Below are 24545 nucleotides of genomic sequence, written 5' to 3' on the forward strand. Positions count from 1 at the left end.
GTGACGGTCAATCACACTATTCTTTGGTAAAAGAGTAGCCTAAGAGTTGGCGGTGGGTGGTGATGACTAGTTGCCTTCCCTCTAGTCTTACACTGCTAAATTAGGGATGGCTAGTGCAGTTAGTCCTCGTGTAGCTTTGCGCGAAATTAAAAAACAAACAAAATAAAACAAATTTTACCTATGGCCTGAATCTCAGATTCCCCTCGATGGACTCAGCAGATAGCCCATTGTGGCTTTGCTACAAAAAACACACACACACAAACATACACACCTAAACCTCAAACGAAGAGCTTTCTATATTTAAATCTTCAAGGTTTTATCTTTCTGTTTGTCTTCTTCCCCGTATCTTTTCACATGTGATAACGTTTTTATGTCTTCACACTTAACATCAAACAAAGTGATCACCTACAGTCAGTATTAAAACCACCATTATTACTTCACGACCGATGGATGCACTTCAGATTATTACTTCTACCAGCTCATCTTAAAGAACTGAACCAAACGTATCAGCGAAGAAAAGCATATCAAAACAAAACAAAATAATGAATGTTCACAAATTTAACTTGTACCTATTCTGTCTTTGGTACTACCTAGAAAAGACATTACATCTACAATAAAAAAAACGTGTGTTGATGTGACCGCCATGGTTTCAAGATGAAATAACTTCGAGACCTGAAACTTTTCACGCATACTAAGAAGATTCTGGGCAACTGTGAATTATTTTTAGATTATAATAAAAAATATTTTGGTTAATTTTTACCCTATAGTTTTGCCCTAAAGCCTCATAATTTTGTTTCCCGAAGATCCATAGAAGGTTTCATTTTATTGTACTTCTAACTTACAATGAAGAATCTGAGAATTAAAATTAAAAGTTGCATTTAAATAAGTTTAAAGAACTGGAGCATTGGAGCAGCTATAGAGGTAATTAAAATAATGGAAACATTTGACTGATACACTGAGACCTCTTTGAATCACAAGGGAATCTTAGAATCCCGCAGCAGAGCGCGGGTGTTTTATGCTATTATTTTATTATAAGCAAAATGTATATCGTTCTCGGACGTCCGCGTTACTAGTCCAATCCAAAGACGGTGCTCACTTACAATGAATTTATTAGCGTATTGAAAATATTACAGCTTTCATGAATAATCTTTACATGAGAAACAACAACGTTGTTGTTGTTCAGTTTCATTAACATATTTATGTTTGAGTAGAGATAGAGAAAACTAGAAAGTTTGGTTGGAATTTCGCACAAAGCTATACGAGTGCTATTTACGCTAGTCATCCATAATTTAGAAGTGGATGGAAGACAGCTACTTTTCACCACCACTTTTTACCAACTTATAACCCCCTACGGCTGGAAGAATGAGCACAGTTGATGGGATGGGATTCGAACCCGCGACCCTGAGATTACAAGTTAAACGCCTTAACCTCCTGGTCAGAAAAGAAGACAGAGAGAAAAAAATAGATAGATGGAAACTGATAGAGAGAGAGGAAGAAATAGAAATATATAGATATAGAAAGAGAGAGAGACAGAAATAGACAGACACAGACAGAGGTATATATATATATATATATAGAGAGAGAGAAATAGATACACAAGGAAGAGCAGAGAGATAGAAAGATAGAGAGGTAAAGAGCTAGGTAGGACATAACAGCAGATGAAAAGATAGCAAAGTTTTGTTCGATTATCTAATAAGGAACGTTACGGTAATTTGGCGTTTAGCGAAAATAAAAAAACGTATTCACCTGTCGTGAAAAATAGTAAGGAAGAATGGTGAAGGAAACCATTATAAATACCATTAAAAAACTGTGAAAAAATATATACTATAGATTTGAAAGATCAACGCAGGTGACATATAAATGCATTAAACCTTACAATATTAATTGGCTTTACTTTCTCAACAACGTGTTTTAGTGTTACTCTGTTTTTATTTATTATTTGTATCAGACACAGCAACCAACAATAAAGCTTTGTTTTACTTGTTTTTTAATTTCGCGCGGAGCTACACGGGGATTATCTGCTTTATCTGTCCCTAATTTAACAGTGCAAGACTAGAGGGAAGGCAGCTAATCATCACCACCCACCCCCAACTGTTGTGCTACACTTTTACCAATGAATAGTGAGATTGACCATCACATTATAATGTTTCCATATCTGAAAGGGCAAGCATGTTTGGTGTGACGGGGATTCAAACCAGCGACCCTCGAATTGCGAGTCGAATACCCCAACCACCTGATCATGCCGGGCTATAAAGCTTTATATACAACGAAGAGCATTCTCATACGAGTTGCCCCCAGAGGACAGCGGGAGGTTTGGGGGTATATAATGTTAAAATTCGAGTTTAGATACACGTGACAGGCGGCTCATAGATAGCCCGTTTTGTAGCTTTGCGCTTAAAAACAAACTAATGGAATAGATATTGAAGATAGTTGTGAAAAATATAATAGGCCTAATGCCAACACCTGGTGTTATGTATTATCGTGTTTTACACCATAACAATTGAATGTTGGTGATAATTCTGCTCCCAAGTTTCTCAGTATGTCTGTAGACTTACAACGCCAGAAACCGAAGTTTCGATACCAGTGATGGGCAGAGTACAGATAGCCCAATGTGTGGGTTTGTGTTTGACCACAAACAAACAAACTCTGATCTCTTCTGGAAGAATATTTTCGATGTAATTTAACCATAAATATATCACTGATATTATACAATCTCTGGTATCGTACTGGAGATGAAACTAAATTATTGGAAAACAATAAACCAAACTCAAATATTATTTAAAAATAATAGTGTAAATTTTGTTTATCATCTTTAATTTTAAAACGAATTTAAAACTACTAAACAAGGGTTTATTTTATGAATATTTAAAATAAACGTTAGCATAAAGAAATAATATACATACATTTATGATAGAAAATACTTTTTCAATATTGAGAAATAATATCACATAACTTTACGTAAAAAGCAATTCTTTTATCATTAAGAAGTAACATGTTACACCTTCATGAAATAAAGTAATTTTTTAACATCAAGAAATAATATAACATTCCTTTATAATTTTTTTAGCAAAACAATATTTGCGGAACTTTAACATGTAAAAATATTATATGATAACGTTATACGTAAAAGCCGATTTTTTGTTTTTACACGTAAAAGAATATTTTGTTTGTCTATACTTATAGCAGAAGAAACCAGCAGACGACATACCGCTGCGCCACATGGGGGATGGAAATGTAAAATAAATGTTTTTCAAGCTGATTCGACACGGTCTTCACGTAAGAGCTGTGATAACGTTACTGATAAAATAAAGTTCGGTCGTAAGAAATCTATATAAGCTAAACCCAAGATTATCTGTTTTACGACTTCCTTAGATTTCATGTTTTCAGTTTTGATTTTATTTTTAAACAATCCCATTTCTTTTATCAAATCCGCAGAGTGAAGCAAAAACGATTTTACAACTGTTTAAATTAAAACATACTTTTTAATACTAGTGTCTTACTTTGAAGCTAATAACAGTTAGATTGATTTCTACTGTCTTCGAAGTACTGTCTTTAGTACCAGATATACAAATCTTATAACACCAGTAATGAGAACCGTATGGTATCAACGGTACCTTTTTTTTTTCCCCCATACCCTGTATATTTCTAAATGTTCATAATTCTCTTATATAGCGAAGCTTAGGCTTACAAAATTAAGCTGATTCTAAGCCTAATTTTGTATTTAACTTTATCCAAAATAAAACCCGCTAGACTAAACATTTCTTTATTAAACATGTATCTGAAGACAGCTGGCATGTGTATTAATACTGAAGATGATCTAAGAAGGTTTGTTTGTTTGTTTTTTAATTTCGTGCAAAGCTACTTGAAGGCTATCTGTGCTAGCCGTCCCTAATTTAGCAGTGTAAGACTAGAGGGAAGGCAGCTAGTCATCACCACCCACCGCCAACTCTTGGGCTACTCTTTTACCAACGAATAGTAGGATTGACCGTCACATTATAACGCCCCCACGGCTGAAAGGACGAGCATGTTTGGAGTGAGGGGGAATTAAAACTCGCCACCCTCGGATTACGAGTCGAGTGCCTTAAACCACTTGGCCATACCCGGGGCTTTCTACTGGCTTTTAGAAGACAACTTTCCCTAATCTTTGGCCCGGCATGGCCTAGCGCGTAAGGCGTGCGACTCGTAATCCGAGGGTCGCGGGTTCGCGCCCGCGTCGCGCTAAACATGCTCGCCCTTTCAGCCGTGGGGGTGTATAATGTGACGGTCAATCCCACTATTCGTTGGTAAAGAGTAGCCCAAGAGTTGGCGGTGGGTGGTGATGACTAGCTGCCTTCCCTCTAGTCTTACACTGCTAAATTAGGGACGGCTAGAACAGATAGCCCTCGAGTAGCTTTGTGCGAAATTTCCAAACAAACAAATCCCTAATCTTTATTTGTTTATTTTTAAGAACGAACTGCTACATACTGGGCTCTACTCACCACAGGTATCTAACCTTGAATTTTAGCGTTATAAATCCTCAAGTTTACTGCTGATTCCGAGAATGGGACGGGTAGCAATTTTAAACAGGGTTGGCGACAGTGATTAATTCAATGCATATATCTACGTAAAATAACAACGATATATTATACCATACAACAGTTCATAGTACAGAAAATAATTCCGCACTTCACTAAAATGCATGTCATAAAAAAAACACACTTTTATACTTGACATTACAGAAGTTACTTCAACACTTCAAACCTGACCCGGCACGGCCAGGTGGTTAAGGCATTGAACTCGTAATCCGAGGGTCGTGAGTTCGAATCACCGTCACACCGAACATGCTCGCACTTTTAACCGCGGGTGACGTTATCAATCCAATTATTCGTTGGCAAAAGATTAACCCAAGAGTTGGCGGTGGGTGGTGATGACTAGGTGCTCCCCCTTTAGTCTTTCACCGCTAAATTAGGGACGGCTAGCGGAGATAGCCCTCGTATAACTTTGTGGGATATTCAAACCGGACAAACCACTTCACACCAATGCATATAATATAAACTACTTTTACACATTACAAAAGCACTCTGAGAATTTCCCATATAAAACATCTGGAAAACATAAAGACAGCCTAAGATATAATGTAGTTTCGAACTCCGACCTAGAGCTAAGCTTTTAAACATCTGTTTAAGTGAACTGAACCTATACCCCGCTCGTGGGTCTTTCTTGAAGGTGTTGAAAACGTACCTTATCGACCGAAACCAACTGTTTGCCCGAATTTCTACTCTGAATTACTTCAGAGATTGAACGTTCCTGTTAAACTAATCTATTAAAACATTTTACTGATCTCACAAGTGAGTATGAAAATTCCATAGTGAGTTGAAAGTAACACGTAAAAACAATATTAGTTAATATCGTGTAACACATTACAAACGTCACTAGTTATTATGGTGTAACATCTTAACATGCTAAAAATCTCACCATTTACTGCTGTGTATCATGTTAAAAATACCACTAGTTAGTTTCTGTGGTATAGCAGACTAAAAGTTACCATTTACTGCAGTGTAGCATCTCAGAGACATCTCAAGTTACATCGGTATAGCTTGCTAAAACTTACACGAGTTACTACGGTTTATTAACAAAGTTAAGACTTCCAATCCAATTCCGGTCCACGGTTAATGGATTTAAAGACATTTGTTATTTAACTTACAAGATGAGTCTTCCAGTGAAAGGGGGTAAGTTTACGGACTTAAAAAAAGCTAAAATTTTGGGTTCGATTCCCCACGGTGAACACAACATTTAATCCATTGTAGCTTTGCTCTAAAACCAACAGACAAATAACGGAAAATTTATATTTGCATAGAAAAGCCACCATGGATAGTCTAGTAAAATTAGAATTATTTAAGGTAGAGATGAGTTTAAAAAAAATGTTTTTTTTTGTCTACGTCATAGATTTTGAAGAAATTAAGGGACGACGAAGATAATATAAAATATTATATAATATAATATAGTAGAAAAGTCACGACACCAGTAAATATAAACAGACAGATAAATAGATATACAGATAAAGCTTCTCACAAATGGCAAAATAAGATAACCCATGAAAAATGGTTATAAGTTAACATAGTAACTTAATATATCCATACAAGCTGAAATATTTTTGTTTATGAGTAAAACGAAACTTTATTCAGTATTTAGGGATTCTGTTTACATATAAAAACCAAGTCTTAATTGGAATTTAGGTATCAAAACCCCTTGTACACATTTATCAATGCGAATTACATTTTCCATCGTCACGTAGCTGTTGGAGCCAAAGCGGTTATTCTGACGTACTTAAGCCTCACATTTAGATAGGATAAGAAGCCCTCTTGTAGGCCACTTATTACTGGATCAGCCACTGGCGAAGAAGTTATCACACACTTCTTTGTCTTAATGGTTTTAAGTAGCAATTGTGATAGGAAAAACGACTGATTGTCTTTAAATAATAACTTCTAAAAAAGGAAGACGATGGAACGTTGATATTTGCCCGTTGAAAGCTTTACGCCCGAGTCAAAGATATAGGAGATTTCCAACAAAACCTCGAATATATAGATATCGGCATACATACACGCCGTCAGCACGCAAACACACGGAGATGACGAAATAGCACTTGGCCAGGCGACTTCAAGAAACAACTAAAAACAAGCGAAGGTCATGATAAATTACTTTGACACAGATAGGCGTTTCTCAAGGTCAGTATTTATCAATATACACAACACTCAACAGTTTATAAGGACATGTCTTTGAAAACGTTCACATTCAAACGTTATATGCATGATAATTCCGGAAGATGTATACAGTTTCCTACGAAAGACATTCACAAATATGTCCAAAAATTTAATGTGGAAGAAACAGAATGGTATCTTGTAGTCACACGAAGAAATACAAAATTTTACAGAAAAATAAAAACGATTAAAAATTATCCCGTGTTCTGAAATATATCTGGAAAAGGATTGATAAAAATATATTTGTAACATGTTTCTCATCATAAATTAGTTATCGTTGGAGACAGGCAATGAGGAATTATAATAGATAACTTTGTGTTATTTTTGTTTTAATAATGAATAAATGATTGATTATACAAGCATATCCCTTGACAGTGATATCTGATATAAAATAACGGTTGCTACGGAATGTATCACAACTACATTTTCTACGGCATTTTGTGAGTGGTGCCATGAAATTGAAAACTAATTGTTTTTGGGAACGAAGTGCAGTATACCATTCCGAAGCAAAATATTGATACATTCAAATCATAAAGACCTGTTCATATATGTGATTTAAAATTTCTAAGAAAATGAATATGAATCAGTTTGGGACACCAGAACCATCCATAAAGGGACTTACAATAAGTCGTAATGTGGTTAGAAAAGTATGGTAGGAATCCATGAACACAAAGTTCAGTGGCAAAAGCTGTTCATGTGTTCAGGACAACAGTAATATGTTGACTAAGATATTATGAGTATTCTGTTGATATGGAATTTGATGATATTTTGTTTACACAGAATGTGATGATGATGTATTTTGTCCCTATGGACTTTGTTGTCATCTTGTTTATATAGAGTTTAAGGGCATTTTGTTCATATGGGATTTGTGTGTTTTGATGATATGGAACTAACCAGTATTCTATTGATACAAGGTTTGTCAGTATTTTGTTGAAATTACGTTTGTTGGTATTTTTTGATAGACAATTTGCTAGTATTTTATTGATACGATGTGTGTCAGGGTTTTATTATGGTATTGGCCAGGCATGGCCAAATGTGTTAAGGCGTTCGACTCGTAATCCGAGAGTCGCGGGTTCGAATCCCGATCGCACCAAACATGCTCGCCCTTTCAGCCGTGGGGGCGTTATTATGTGACGGTCAATTTCACTATTCGTTGGTAAAAGAGTAGCCCAAGATTTGGCGGTGGGTGGTAATGACTAGCTGCCTTCCCTCTAGTCTTACACTGCTAAATTAGGGACGGCTAGCACAGATAGCCCTAGAGTAGTTTTGTGCGAAATTCAAAACAAACAAACAATTATGGTATCTCTGTGGATAGATCGCTGTATGAGTCTATTTCTAACAGAAACTACTAAAGCCGAACCTAGTAAAGAGCTGATGGTTTTCATATGTTAAACATTGTTAGGTCCCCTGTATTTGTAAAAAACATCGTTGTGCTGGTAATGAAACATACATGAAAATCTAAGTTTATCCAATGTCTATTTTTTTTATATTAAAAATACTTAAACCACTGACAGATTTCCCAGACATTAAAATCTCATGTTTAACGTATAATTTCACTTTGTTTGTTGAGCACAACGCTACATAATGGACTGACCATCTGTGCTCTATCCATTTCAGGTATCAAAACCCGATTGTTGTGTTATAAGTCATCAAACTTGCCACTGAGCTACTAGGGATCATTCCATTAAGTGTTAGGCCTTATACAATTTTCTACTAGATTTACTTGAGCAATTTCCCCCTTAAAGTTTTTTTGCCTTTATATTTAAAAAAAAAAACATTTTACGCTCAGTATTTTGGGAAAACGGTTTGGCCCGATAAGAGTTCAATTCAGTATTTGCATGAACATAAAACTTTTATGACGCTCGCAAAATCATCCTAAGCATGTCTGAGTCTGGGAACCAGTCATGTTCGCAAACACGTGGATAAGTCTTTGTATTGAAGTTTTCTTTCTACGATTTTCAACCTGTTTGGGGTCATAAATGACCAGAAACTTCATGTCAGCACAACAGCTGTACTGAATAAGTCTTTCCACTAGCAGTGTATAGATTATTGAACCGATAATATCTCATTAATTCATTATTACTTTACCGGTTTTAGCAATCCTTGTCATAGTCTTAATAAAGAAAAGCAGTATTTCAGCTTCACAAGAACTGATAGATTGAAGCAGTGATGTCAGAAACTCACGCAAGGGCTTTGTCCAGATTCGTGGCATTTTTTAAAAGCCGGACACTCGTTATTACTTCGTCACTGCCGAACAAGGTCAGGTTGTGCTCCTTTGTATTTGTAATTTCTCTTGGTAAGTTGACTTTTTTGAATAAATTATTTCGTAAAAGTGCTTCATTTTCGTTCTCGTATTATTTATCAATATGTTAGCCTTATTCTTTGGCAAATGTGGAAGATTGCATTTCATCCACTTAAATCCATTACTCTGGCGTAGAGATTTCACATACAAATCGCACCACCTTTCCATGTTTGCGTTCCATAAGTCATCTAGTGTACGAGGACAACGGTGACTCGATGCTCGTTTTGATTGTCCGACCGTGAAGGCATCTATAGTCACTTAGTCGCATGGAAAACCATGATTTTTTTTTTTTTTGTTCCTTTAGTTGCTTGAAGTATGCGACTCTTGAACGGAAGGCACAGCTGGAATCCTTTTCTTGGTGAATCGATACACCGTAAGTCTCGTTTACAGATTGAAACTACTGTCGATTAGTTTCCATATTGTTGTCTCTGACACATGGACAGCTTTTGCCACTTACTTTTGCCTTCGTGGTTCTCACCTATTACAAGACATTGCTATTTGCTTACAATGTTTGGCATAGTACTTGTTGCGAGTCTCTTTATGGATGGTGCTGGTGGTTCGGGATGATACGTATTTCTTTGTTTTACCAATGTCATCAGGTACAAGGAACATCCCCGTCTTGAAAATCCTAAACCACCAGTCCAAACACATTTTGATAATCTAAACGCATGAATATTTTGCGCCGGAGAAAAGCTATTGAATTTCCTTCTCAAAACCGATCAAATTTTGATGATATCATGATGGTTACCAAAAGTTAAACAGCTAGACTGTCGTTCTTATGCATTACGTTCCACCTGGTCTTAATATCAGCTAGGATGTCACGTGATTTGCATATTCAAAATTGTTTCATTGTGAAATACTCAAAGCTACATTTTTTGCACTTTTAGAAACCGTACCAAATCTGTTAATCTAAGCCTTTTTTTCAGTGTTGACAGATTTGTAAAAGTTTCGGTTTTTAATATTTTTTATCTAATCTATGAAGCCTTTGTTTTGAACTTGTTTTTTTTCTTTTTGTGTCTATGCCTTCTTATAAGTAACTCTGCCAAAAAGTAAAACCATTACCTTAACGTAGCTGAAGTATCTATTATCTGTTATACTGTGTGTCGCGGGTTCGCGCCCGCGTCGCGCTAAACATGCTCGCCCTCCCAGCCGTGGGGGTGTATAATGTGACGGTCAATCCCACTATTCGTTGGTAAAAGAGTAGCCCAAGAGTTGGCGGTGGGTGGTGATGACTAGCTGCCTTCCCTCTAGTCTTACACTGCTAAATTAGGGACGGCTAGCACAGATAGCCCTCGAGTAGCTTTGTGCGAAATTCCCAAACAAACAAACAAACAAACAAAAACGTTATACTGTGATGTAACGAATTAAAACATTCATGTTAAAAATACAGGCCAAGCAACGTAAAATACATGTTATTGTGTATTTTACAGATAAAATTTCGTGGTATCATTTAATACAATTTTTTTTTTTTTACAAAATAATTAAAGATGGATGACATTATGCTTTGATGAAAATTTATTTTGTTCAGAAATTTCACGTGCAGTTACATAAAAGTTACCTCCGCATAGCCACGCTTAATTTTTAATATACCGAAAGATTTGTTTGTTTGTTTTTGAGCGCTAGGCTACACAATGGCTATCAGTCTTCTGCCCACTACGGGGATCGAAACCAGATTTCTAGCGTTGTTTTTAACATCAGTTGTGCTTCCAGATGTAAAAACGATGTTGTTATATCACATTATAAAGGTTTTCCAGACACAATCGTACAAATGTATTCACCATAGCTCACCTTCAGTTTGTTTGTAATTAAATTAAACATAAGGCTACTAAATGGGCTATCTGTGCTCTGCCCACCACAGATATCGAAATCAAGTTTCTAGCGTTGTAAGTGCGCAGACACACTGCTGTGCCACTGGGGTGGAGGGGGCTATACTAGAGGAAAGCCAGCCAGTCAACGGCACTAAATGCCAAGCTATCGGCTTACCCTTATTTGAGTAAATGAAGTTATTTGACTGTCACGCTTATAACGCATTCATGGCCTAAAAACATTTCTGAACGAGGATGAAAATATTTATCTTGTTCCTTGTTGTCCAAATGTATTAATGTCCTTTATCAGCAGTCTTTATTGTAAAAGTTTTACATATCCACATATCAAAACCTCATATTAAATATATTTAATCATTTTGTTAAAGTGTCATGGATTTTAATCTTGTTTGCACGATTTATTCGTTAAATGAAATCATTATCGGTTCTGATAACATGTTTTTTTGTTCACGTTTCTTTTTGATAGCACATTTCTTGTTGTTTTTTTTCTCATAACACGATTCTTGTTTTTGATCACGATTAAACAATATTTTGCAACTACATAGAAGTAGGGGGTTCGACTCCAACCAAATCAATAGTGTGATTATAACAAAGGCGTCCACAGAAATAGACACTTCGAGGGAGAAAAAAAGATTTTCCATCAGCAGATTAAAACGTCGTTGAAAATGTTCGACGCTAGATGTCGCATATTAAAGATACTAATTTTTTTTTTTTTTTTTTTAAATTGCCATCAGATAAAAATCATTTACCATATCTCAAAATCTTTGTCGGAAAGTATTTCACGGTAGAATGAAGCCCGTAAACATAATATAGAGGTTTTAGTGGCTTTTTTTTTCTTATTTCTTTTTTTATTGCCATAAACTGCAAGTTTAGTGGCATTAAATAATACATATAACGTTGTAGTAAGTCATATTATTTACCAGCGTTTGACATAGATAATGGTCAACTTTGGGGTCGACTGGTGCTAAGTTTCCCCTCCTTACTCCATGGATCATGAAAAATTAAAATTAGCCCATTGGTGTTTGTAATGAACTGTGAAGATGTATGTTGGGCCACGTTATAACATACAGTAAACAGAAGTTCTAACATGACTTGTGATGTTATAGTTTACGTTAATATTATCAAGTTTCCCATATTTCGTCCTTTATTAGTGATCTATTGTGCATTATATGTCGTTCATCAACAGAATTTTAAGAAACGCCACGTGTTAGTATATTCATTAATATATTATTGTTATAATAGCACATGGATATACGTATATGTTTACGCGTTGTTACTTGTGCCAAGGCCAAGCTTGTTAAAGCGCTCGATTCGCAATCTGAGGGTCGCGGGTTCGAATCCTCATCGTACCAAATATGCTCCCCCCTTTCAGTTATGAGGATGTTATAATGTGACGGTCAATCCCACTATTCGTTGGTAAAAGAGTAGCCCAAGAGTTGGCGGTAGGTGGTGATGGCTAGCTGCCATCCCTTTAGTCTTACAGTGCTAAATTAGGGACGGCTAGCGCAGATAGCTCTCGTGTAGCTTTGGGCGAAATTAAGAAAAAACAAATACACTTATGCATTTTTTTACTTATGTATTAATAAATTTATAACTGACAATAAAGACAAGTTACGAAATTGAATGAATACACGTAGAAGTGAATATAATAATAATAAGATAAATTCAGAGAATAAAGGAAGGTAATTCAAGCGTGGATCAAAACACAAAGAAACTGATGGATAAGTCTACACTGATAGACGAACTATTAGATCCTTAGATAAAAACAAAGAACACACATGAAAGAGATAAAGACGGTTAAATGCGTTGTTAATCTTTGTCCTGATAGCACGTTTGATGTAAAAAATCTAAGAATGTGATTCATATAAAAGCAGACCTAGTGTTAGTAAATATAATTATTGGAATAATTTTATTAACTAAATAACTAAAATAAGTTTAGTTTCTCGTTGAATCTCACGCAAAACTACGCGAGAGCTATCTGCGTTAACCCTGTCTAATATAATAATGAAAGACTAGAGGGTTTGTTTTGTTTTTGAATTTCGCGCAAAGCTACACGAGGGCTATCTGCGCTAGCCGTCCCTAATTTAGTCGTGTAAGACTAGAGGGAAGGCAGCTAGCTAGTCATCACCACTCACCACCAACTCTTGGGCTACTCTTTTACCAACGAATAGTGGGATTGACCGTCACATTATAACGCCCCCACACGGCGGAAAGGGTGAGCATGTTTGGTGCGACGGAGATTCGAACCCGCGACCCTCAGACTACGAGTCGAACGCCTTAACCCATGTAGCCATGCCGGGCCAGACTGGAGGGAAGACAGCTGGACATGAACTCCCACTGTCGAACCTTAGGTTACCCTTTGGTCAACGAATGGAGGAATTGAGCGTCACATTATAACGCCCCAACGGCTGAAAGAGCTAGCATGTTTGATGCGGGCCTGCGATCCGCAGATTGCGAGTCAAGCGCCCTAACCACCTGGCCATTGCCAGGCCCTACTGGAAAGAGAACAGACAGTTACTGCTCTATAGATACATCTTTTGGTGAAAGAGACCCACGATCTTTGCAAATGGTAACTCGCGTGTATTGAGATACGGAGAAATGCTAAGCTTCCCAGAGTAAACAGACGATACGATGGATGAACGTATTATCTGATTATGACAGTCACTCTTTTCCTTCTTCTGACATCTTGTGCTCCATTTCTCTTATTCAGTGAAATAAGTTTTTGTTGCTTTGTTTATCGCGCAAGGATACACAATGAGCTGTCTGCGTTGTGCTAGCTGCGGGTATCGAAACCTTATTTTTTAGCCTCATACGTCCTCAGACTCATCGCTGAGCCATCGGGACCCGAAGAATGAGTAATAAAAGATTCAAGTATTGATGGTTGAACACTTAAAATGTTGTATATTTAGGCTTATGTTTTAATAGTTTCAACACGTGTTTATTGTAAAACTCACATTGGCTTAGCACACATTACATTCTTGTATATTCTGTCTGTCCTCCTGATCGTTTAATTGTATTTTTGAACATCCTATAAGTTTAGTATAATATGACGTTTTCTATTGGTTTCTAGACTGATCCTAAGAATGTTCAGAAAACTGTTTTTTGGAATGTTATAGGTGATCGAAAGTTTACATGTATTGGTTTTCATAACGTCTTGATATCACTGCAGAGATTCAGAGAGAAATACGAAAGTGGTTAAACCATTACTATTAGCAAATATTCTGTGTTAAGATAACTCGTTGGTGTTTAGACAATGCCTGTGATTCAAATATCCCCTCCGTTTCCCCTTATGAAAAAACAAAGAGAGATTGGATGCAAGATCTCAGTGTTGGAACATTGGGTAAATAATGGGCCATTACAATCTTCCACTTGTTTTGTAAGATCGGTGTGGAGACTACAACTTTGATAAAACAAACGTGAGGCACCATATGCTGCACGTGACGTTATGACACTGTCTTTTTCACTAGTTTTTCTCAAGTTGTTAACATACTTTCTCATCAGATCCAAACGTTCCCTTTTCACGGAACTACCTCTGAATGTTATCAAACAACGAGAACGAATCAGCTGTACGTATCTAGCACAAGCATTTTTATTTATCTTAATAGAGTTTTAAAACACAAAACGTATCCTCAAACTGCACTATATAAAGCTACGAAACAGATAAGTCACACAATAAATGTGAAATGGAACAGTAATTACGCGCGGGAATGTGTTACAATCACACCGAAACTTCTGGAATACAAACAATGTATGCGAAAGAAGAAAAAAACCTATATGATCTTTGATTAAAAGCTATATTTTCCAAGTGGAGATCCTTTTCCAGTTCTTGGACTTACCTGCTTTGTTCACAAATGGCCCGGCATGGTCAAGCGTGTTAAGGCGTGCGACTTGTAATCTGAGAGTTGCGGGTTCGTATCCCCGTCGCGCCAAACATGTTCGCCTTTTCAGCCGTGGGGGCATTATAAAGTTACGGTCAATCCCACTATTCGTTGGTAAAAGAATAGCCCAAGAGTTGGCGGTGGGTGGCGATGACTAGCTGCCTTTCCCTCTAGTCTTACACTGCTAAATTAGGGACGGCTAGCGCAGATAGCCCTCGAGTAGCTTTGTGCGAAATGCAAAAAACAAACAAAGAAACATTGTTCACAAATAAATCATTTACAGATGGCGCCTCGGTAAACATGAAGGTAATTCTAAAATATCGTGTACTTTTGAAACATCTGAGTTATGGGAAAAATGCATTCGAAATTTAAGATAAGTGCAACAGTCAGTCTGTTGCCAGACCACAAAAAGATAGAAACAATTGCTAAAAATTTCGAATAATAAACAACAGAGTTGCTTAACCACAAGAATAAATAACGTGTTTCTATACACATATGACACAGGATGTCAAGTTGCGATTCCGACAAAAATCTGACAACGCAAAATTCACCTATATACACGCAATATAAAACTATGCATTCTATATAAAATACGGTTGCATATCTTTTTAATGTCGTACATGACTATCTAGTGTTATTTTAAAGAAGCTAAAATACGAACAACATGCGATAATCACCGAAGAGGTCAAATAATTAAAGGTCAAAGGGTCAGAATTCGTTTTTCTATACGTTCACAAAATTCTGCATAGTTTTGGACAAATACATATCAACTGGTTATATAACTGAACTTGTTGTGCTATCATCTAAGGTTTCACAAAATATAAACTTTGTCTTTGTATTTTACAATATAATATCTAGTTTTCCCTGTTGCAATGGTCTGGCCAGGTGGTTAAGGTGCTCGACTCATAATTTGAAGGTGGCGAGTTCGAATCCCTGTTGCACCAACATCCTCGCCCTTTCAACCGTCTTTGGTCAATATAACTGATTAGGGCCCGGCATGGCCAGGTGGTTATAGCACTCGACTTGTAATCTGAGGGTCGCAGGTTCGAATCTCCGTCACACTAACCATGCTCGCCCTTTCAGTCATGGGGGCGTTATAATGTAACAATCAATCCTAGAGCTGGACAGTGTATATAGGGTGTATTGGTTTATATTCAAGTTTCAAGATGACACCCGTTAGCGTGTAAAGCTGATTGTGACATCCTGTTTAGTTTTCTTGATAGGAAGTGAAATCTCGTGTGAATATATTTAACTGATGTATACGTGGCATTTGGAGGACTAGACAGTGGATGTTCCTAGTACGCACTCTATGTAATGGAGAAAAATGATTTAGTTAGGAGAATACAGAATGTTACTGACAGAAGAAAATTGGAGAAAATGGACCGAGAGAACAAGTAACTCAGAATCATGAGACATTGCAGAAACGTTTTCTGCCATTGGTTAAGATATTGAAAAAGGCCTAATCTATCTTATCAAGGATTGCGACCTTTCTGGAACAGATGTTTAGTAATCTACAGTGGGCAGTCTTGTTACAGACATACGTAAAAAAAGAATTATTAAAGATAAACTGGATTATATCCTTATAGCAAAAAGATGCTCAGCCCACCGAAACTGGATTATATTTTAGTACTAGCGGGTGCACATACGATTGTTTTAACTGATACAATGTCTTGTTTGGGGGTGCAGTTCTCTATTTCATTGAATGTCGTCGGTGTTTGGGTAATAAAAGTTCATACCCTGGAGGGTCAGGTTCTCTATGACCTCTTCCTCCATCTATTTCATTGCTTGCTGGTTTTGTTTGTTTTTGAATTTCGCGCAAAGCTACACGAGGGCTTTCTGCGATAACCGTCCCTAATTTAGCAGTGTAACACTAGAGGGAAGGCAGCTAATCATAACTACCCGCTGCCAACTTTTGGGCTACTCTTTTACCAACGAATAATGCCCACACGACTGGAGAGGCGAGCATGTTTGGTGTGGTAAGGATTCGAACCCACGAACCTCAGATTACGTGTCAAGAGCCCTAACCACCCGACGATGCCGGGCCGTTGTATTTTAAGGGATACATTATTCTGTTTTAACAGGTACAGTATTTTGTTTTAACTGGTACAGTATTTTGTTTTAACAGGTTCAGTATTTTGTTTTAACAGGTTCAGTATTTTGTTTTAACAGGTTCAGTATTACTTTTTAACTGGTACAATATTTTGTTTTAAGAGGCTCAGTATATTATTTTAACTGGTACAGTATTTTGTTTTAACAGGTTCAGTATTACATTTTAACTGGTACAGTATTTTGTCTTAGGCTCATACATTATTTTAACTGGTACAGTATTTTGTTTTAAGAGGCTCAGTAATATATTTTAACTGGTACAGTATTTTGTTTTAACAGGCTCAGTATTATATTTTAACTGGTACAGTATTTTGTTTTAAGAGGCTCAGTATATTATTTTAGCTGGTACAGCATTTTGTTTTAACAGGCTCAGTATTATATTTTAACTGGTACAGTATTTTGTTTTAACAGGTTCAGTATTATATTTTAACTGGTACAGTATTTTGTCTTAATTTCTCAAATTTTCGAACAAGATATTTAGAGACGTACAATATGTCAGTGTTTTATAAGCGTATATTAGTTGCTTATAAAACAAAACCTGGCTATTTCATCAATTGCAAAATACACAGCAATAGGTGATTAGTCTTCACGTGATATAATTATTCCAACTAATTAAATTAATCATACCAAGGGGAAAATACCCATAATTCAGTTTACTCATCTAGAGAGAAAACAGATCTTGTCGGAAATCAATATAAAATGTTACGCAGTATTTTATTACACAAACCTTAACAAGAGTGGATATGAATATTTCGGCAGTATTTTATTACACAAACCTTAACAAGAGTGGATATGAATATTTCGGCAGTATTTTATTACACAAACCTCAACAAGAGTGGATATGAATATTTCGGCAGTATTTTATTACACAAACCTCAACAAGAGTGGATATGAATATTTCGGCAGTATTTTATTACACAAACCTCAACAAGAGTGGATATGAATATTTCGGCAGTATTTTATTACACAAACCTCAACAAGAGTGGATATGAATATTTCGGCAGTATTTTATTACACAAACCTTAACAAGAGTGGATATGAATATTTCGGCAGTATTTTATTACACAAACCTTAACAAGAGTGGATATGAATATTTCGGCAGTATTTTATTACACAAACCTCAACAAGAGTGGATATGAATATTTCGGCAGTATTTTATTACACAAACCTCAACAAGAGTGGATATGAATATTTCGGCAGTATTTTATTACACAAACCTCAACAAGAGTGGATATGAATATTTCGGCAGTATTTTATTACACAAACCTTAACAAGAGTGGATATGAATATTTCGGCAGTATTTTATTACACAAACCTTAACAAGAGATATGAATATTTCGGCAGTATTTTATTACACAAACCTCAACAAGAGTGGATATGAATATTTCGGCAGTATTTTATTACACAAACCTCAACAAGAGTGGATATGAATATTTCGGCAGTATTTTATTACACAAACCTCAACAAGAGTGGATATGAATATTTCGAATGTTCTTATATAATAAAGACAGAAGAAAAGTTAGGAAACACTGAACATGCTTCGTGTTCTCTGATTTTGGGGATTAGACGTTTTGTAATAAAGTTGAATTCAACATATTTCAAACCAACTGACCAATTATTGAACAAGTAAATAAATAGAAAGATAGGTATAGAACATCAGTATATGGAATTTGTTCTGTTTTTTTTTTTTATTTTGCGCAAAGCTACTCAAGGGCTATCTACGACAGCTGTCCCTAATTTAGCAGTGTAGGACTAGAAAAAAGGCAGTTAGTCATCACCACCCACCGCCATCTATTGGGCTACTCTTTTACCAACGAATAGTGGGATTGACCGTCACATTATAACGCCCCCACGGCTGAAAGGGCAAGCACGTTTGGTACGACGTGGATTCAAACCCGCCACCCTTAGATTACGAGTCGAACGACTGTTCAGTCCATACATGGAGAGAACTCAGACTGACATGTGCTTTGATAAATAATAATATATATATTTTAATAACGTTATTATTTATCAAGGAGGGAGAAAAGAAAGAAAGAAAGATAAAGAGTTAAGAAATAACTGTAAGGTCTGTATAGTTCTAAGATTCCTTAAAAGCTGACTCACGTCTTTGTCTAAGAAATGGACTGTAGCCGTCAGCTCTGTTGTGAGAATGTAATTCACAAATCCTTTTTATGACACAGATTCTGGTTCACGTACACAACTGTCTGCTAATCATATTAAAAGCTAAAACGTCCATCGCTACTAAAGACCTCCGGCTAAGTGGTCGTTCGGCCATTCTAACGATCACGAGCCGTTCAGTGAGGAATTAAACCGCTGAAGTACAGACTCTTAGGGGCCAAAGTGCTAATAGCTTCAGGTCAGTCAGATCATTCAGAGACCAATCATTCTGCCAAAGGCTGGACAGAGTTTTTCTGTTTTACACGAAAAAAATATATATCACCTGGTTACCAAACGAGCTGTAATGTCCCTAAAAGCAAATGCGATGGGAAATTACATATTAAGTGATTTGATTCACACACGCGCATTAGTTTAAACAGCGCATATCAGTACCTGTTTATCATCTATATAAACAGCAACAGATTCGGCTGGATTATCATGGTAGTCCAACTCGACTGGTACTATAATATACTGGGAACAGTTGTTATTCGTGGATTTAATATTTATATGTTAAAATTCTCGTTAATGCGTAAGTAAAACGACAAACCAACAAAAAAAATAAGTCACGCGCTCAGGACTAGATTTTTATATCAATAGATATAAAAATATCTATATGGCGCTTCTGTTATTTTAATAAATCTCTCTTTATGGCATACGACATGGAATATTTTCTCGGATGATGTAACAGTTGTTAATAAAGTTCGAAATCTGACAGCAAGTTGTGTGAATCCAAGAACTGAGTTGTTATTAGCTAACGTGCAACTTAGTTAATGTTGCGAAAGCGAACACTTAATCTTTAATTAATATATCTTTTATTATATGTATCAGTTGGGGGTACCCGTTAAGGACAATATAAAATAATCTTCCATTTCATTACTTCTTTGGTTATTACATTTCTAAAGGCATCTACAGATGATTATTGCGTATCCTGTTTGTAAAATGAAAAAACTAACTCATTTAAGTACTTATGTTTTTGAAAAAATAATTTTATTTGTTCGTTTTTGAATTTCGCACAAAGCTACTCGAGGGCTATCTGCGCTAGTCGTCCCTAATTTAGCAGTGTAAGACTAGAGGGAAGGTGGCTAGTCATCACCACCCACCGCCAACTCTTGGGCTACTCTTTAACCAACGAATAGTGGGATTGACCGTCACATTATAAAGGGCGAGCATGTTTTGGCGCGACGGGGATTCGAACCCGCGACCCTCAGATTACGATTCGCACGCCTTAAGACGCTTGGCCATGCCGAGCCTTTTTAAAAGTTTATGAAAAAGTAGAGATTTGCACTCTTTCATGGCGTTTTTAACATCCTAGTAAAACAAAAACCTTTAAATAAACTAGCTTTCAGTCATGATAAAAATAGCCGATCAACTAAGGGTTGATGGATGCTAACATACACACATAACACACCACACATTATGATAGACAAAAGTTATAAAACAAAATAGTCCAGGTACATCACATGTCAGTTTCCACGCTCCAAAACCGAGACAACAAATTGGGATTGGTGGATGCAAACATACACACATAACACACCACACATTATGATAGGCAAAAGTTATAAAACAAAATAGTCCAGGTGCATTGCAGGTCAGTTTCCAGGCGCCAAAACCGAGACAACAAACTGGGATTGGTGGATGCAAACATACACACATAACACACCACACATTATGGATGTGCTGGACAGTAAGATATGGTGTACATGGACTTTATGATTATAATGCCGACTATACAAGTATACGTGAAAATATTTCATCCATGAAGTATATTTATTGATGGATTATTTAATTATTTCAAACTATGTAGCGCGCGCGAGTCACGACACTGAAGTGACAGACTATAATAATAGCGTAATATTAGCATAGTAAACATTTTTAAACTTGAAGTTAATAGTACGCAAAAAATGAAGCGAACAGTAGTATACAATATACGTATATGTCAGTGTACAACAATGATGAAATTGCGAGCTGGAAATTCTTCGAGAAAAGAACCAGAGAATTTGCATTAGAATTCCAAAAATAGCCTCAGTTATGATTATATTTTGATTTAAAAAATAATTTTGAGGTCATGCTAAAGCTATGTTATAAAATAAATATTTATAAACGTATACGCTTTATGTAAGTACAGTTGATATCTGTTAATTAAAAATATATAAGCATGCGATTTAAAGACAAGCTATTTATGGATATCCCATTTATTGTTTTTAATTGCAGCTGGATATATGATAATGAACCCGCTGTTTAGAATTTATAAACTTGATAAACAAAGTTTTAACTGAAACATTGCAAGCATTAATTTATTTACAGAGCAAACTTTTAGCCCTCTAGCTGTAGCCTTCCGATGGACAACTCCTTACAGATCAGTACTGACTGATATAAGACAATAACAATAATAAAAATATCATAATAATAACGTTATTTATTCTCCAGATGGCTGGTATGGGTATTAAAATTACAATTAAAATAAAGTCAAGAACAACGTTAACAAGAGGACCTAAGAAGGTCGAAACGTTGTTCTGTACTTTAGTTTAATAGAAATTTCAATACCCATACCAGCCATCTTGAGATAACAGTTTTACTTCAAGTGGGTTTCTCGTCATCACAAGTAATAATGTTAATAAATCTAGTGTTCATGCCTTTGATGTGTCGATTCTTTGTTCGCTTGTTACACAAAGGGGCTGTCTGTGTTTTGTCTACATCAAGGATCTGAAACTGGTAATAAGGAAAACAAAAGGTGGAAGACGTCGAAGCGCACGATACAGTAACTACATACGTCTGAGGACTAGGATGGTATGTACAGATCTGCAGTTTAAAGTTCCGATAGGAGGCGTTTGTTTTGCAAATACTTTTTGATAAGTCGTCTTTGAAACTGTTCCACCAAAGAGAGAATAATTACCACTGAATGCTCGTCGAATGTTCCAGCTAGAAACTTTATGAAAACAAACATCTGTAAATCAATGATAACAAAAGAAAAACCTAAGATCTTCCTATCTTTGTATATCTGTAAACATGTTTCACTGGGAAACGAAAACGAGAAACACTGACCTCTGTCGAGAAAATAAATAAAGAAAAGTTAGTAACGTATTTTACGCCATATTCATATTTTTACTTCGACAAAGAAGGAAAATCATAAAATTATGAAGTTGAATAAACGAGTTAATTGTAACGATCAAATTGTTCTACAAAGGTTCCAGAACGTTTTCTTTGGAGAACCCAAGAACAAACAAGATGTTTCTCAGAGATGTTGAAACATGAAGAAAAATGTCAGTCATGACTAGAAACATGTCTACTGTTAATCAGCGATAGCAGGGGAAAAAAATACAATTCGTTTTCTGAGTTATGATAGGTAAAATGGTGCAATAATCTACGTGAAAATCGTAAGTTACTGAAACGATGTATTTAACCATCAATATTTTGTATTAAGAACCAAATTTTATTTTATATGTAGCAACGAATTTAGCGAGATAATTACTACAGATGTCGACACTTCGGTTAGGTGTTCACTGACAACACTCTAGCTATGTGTTCCCTGACGACACTCCAGCTAGGTATCCTTTCACGACGCTCCAGCTAGGTGTCCACTGTCGACTCTCTGTCCTACCGTTTTTTTCATGATCTGTGTTTTACTGGTTTTGTAATTAATTTTAATGAGCGTTTTTACTGCACGCTTACATCGGTATTAGAACTAATTCATATATGGGATATATAGATCCACCAATAAACAGACCTCAATCAACTTCCCACAGACAAGGTCTTTGAGAGTAAAGATTCTTCTTCCAAATCTTTCATGAAGTGTAGCTTACTGTAAACGTTGTTCATTTTTTATGTCCTCCTTTTGACATCTTGGGGACATTTTGGGAAAACTCAAAGTATTTCAAGTGGAGATTTTTTGGAAAATTTTCTGCTTAAGTTCTCTTGTATTATTTCATTTTGTTGAACAACCTTAGTCAATTGTCACTTGGACATCAAGAAACACGCGCTTTCAAAACTAGCTGCGAGGTTCACTGAATTTCAAACAAAAATATGGAGAGAACTCAAACTTATTGAGAACCGGCACTCTTGGTGTTTATTAACACTCCTACGAAAAGTGGGGCCTAATAGGCCCCAGAGCAACTTGAAAGGTTATTAATATTAGGCTAATAATTTTGTATTTAAATGAAATTGCCATTTAAATCCATTAATGAATGGATTAACGAGATTCCCACTGTCCCTATCTACTATCTAGCGAAACCACAGCCAGGGGAACGAACGGGCTTGGAGAAATCAGGACTAGAAACGTCTTTTCGTAGGAGTGTTAACTTGATACACGCTGGAACTTATGAAGAACCGACATTTTTGGTATACGTTAAGAACGAAAGACAAAGAGACATTCTACATGTCCAATTAAAGAATATTTAATTATAAATTAACCACTAAATTAGTTCGTTTCAATAAAACAATGTTTCACCTCTCAACACTTGCCCAGTTTTAACAAAATTCAAGAATCTCAGGTAAAAAAGTCCCGAGTGACTCAGATAATCTAGATTTTGGACCCTGTTTACCAAACTTAACACCAGTAAACATAGAAGACTTACATGGGATTCGATGAATTCCAGTAAACGTCGAAGAGTTTTCTGCCGTCGACCACGTTAGGAACCGAGAAAGTACATATCAAGGCGACATATACGGCTCCGTATATACAGATCAGAGCCGAGCGCGACATAGCTGTCCCAGTGACGATTCCCATTCGACGGTCCGATTGAAGAACAAGAAGGAAACGCCTCGTACTCCAAATTGTGGTGAAATCTACTTCCTCCTAAACGTCACAAATAAGTCAAACTTTTCGATAAATTTCCATGAAGCTGGAATTAGTACTCTTTGAAACGTAACAAAAATAAAAAGTTAGCTTATTTTCACTTCAACATAGCCGCTCGTGCGCCAGCTTACTATACAAACATACGAACACCAGCGCGCACACACTTGTGCCGAACACCCATGCTGAAAACCGGTTGAGTCAATGTAAGCGCCATCTAACGGTAACTATAGGAAATGGCTGATATTTCAGCTACGGTTCATTACCAGTGATGACAGCGCGGAAGTTCGTTATTAGTGTTAGAAATATGACCTCGCACACACAGACAGTGTAGTGAAACAAAACAAAAACCAACAAAAACGCCTAGAAATATCTGTAAAACAAAACAGAACTAAAAACAATAATATACCACAGGACGGCTGGTATGGGTATTAACACTTTTACTGATAAAGCAGAGAACAACGTTTCGGTAAAAGTGTTAATACACATACCAGCCGTTCTGAGATATATTTTACTTCAAGCGGATTTCATCATTACAAAAGTAATAATATGTTACAATATAAATAGATTTCTTTACTGTACAGCGTTGCTCCTGTTTGGTGTAAGATAAAATCACGTTTTACACACGTTGAAATTATCTTAGTTTGGTTTGTTTAGAATTTCGCGTAAAGCTACATAAGGGTTATCTGCGCTAGCCGTCCCTAATGTAGCAGTGTAAAATTAGAGAGAAGGCAGCTAGTCATCACCAACCAC

General features: G+C 36.3%; 1 protein-coding gene across 1 annotated transcript in view; it reads right to left on the bottom strand.

The window, feature by feature from the left end:
• LOC143248617 (ephrin-B1-like) overlaps positions 1-23955 on the bottom strand; it is a 358684-nt gene extending 334729 nt beyond the window's left edge. Inside the window, exon 1 of the mRNA XM_076497117.1 lies at positions 23575-23955. Coding sequence (XP_076353232.1) covers positions 23575-23726 — 152 coding nt within the window. The 5' untranslated portion in view covers positions 23727-23955. The remainder of the gene's footprint in view (positions 1-23574) is intronic.
• Positions 23956-24545: the final 590 nt, after the last annotated feature.

This window comes from Tachypleus tridentatus, chromosome 4 (assembly GCF_004210375.1).
Source record: "Tachypleus tridentatus isolate NWPU-2018 chromosome 4, ASM421037v1, whole genome shotgun sequence".
NCBI classification, from domain to species: domain Eukaryota; kingdom Metazoa; phylum Arthropoda; class Merostomata; order Xiphosura; family Limulidae; genus Tachypleus; species Tachypleus tridentatus.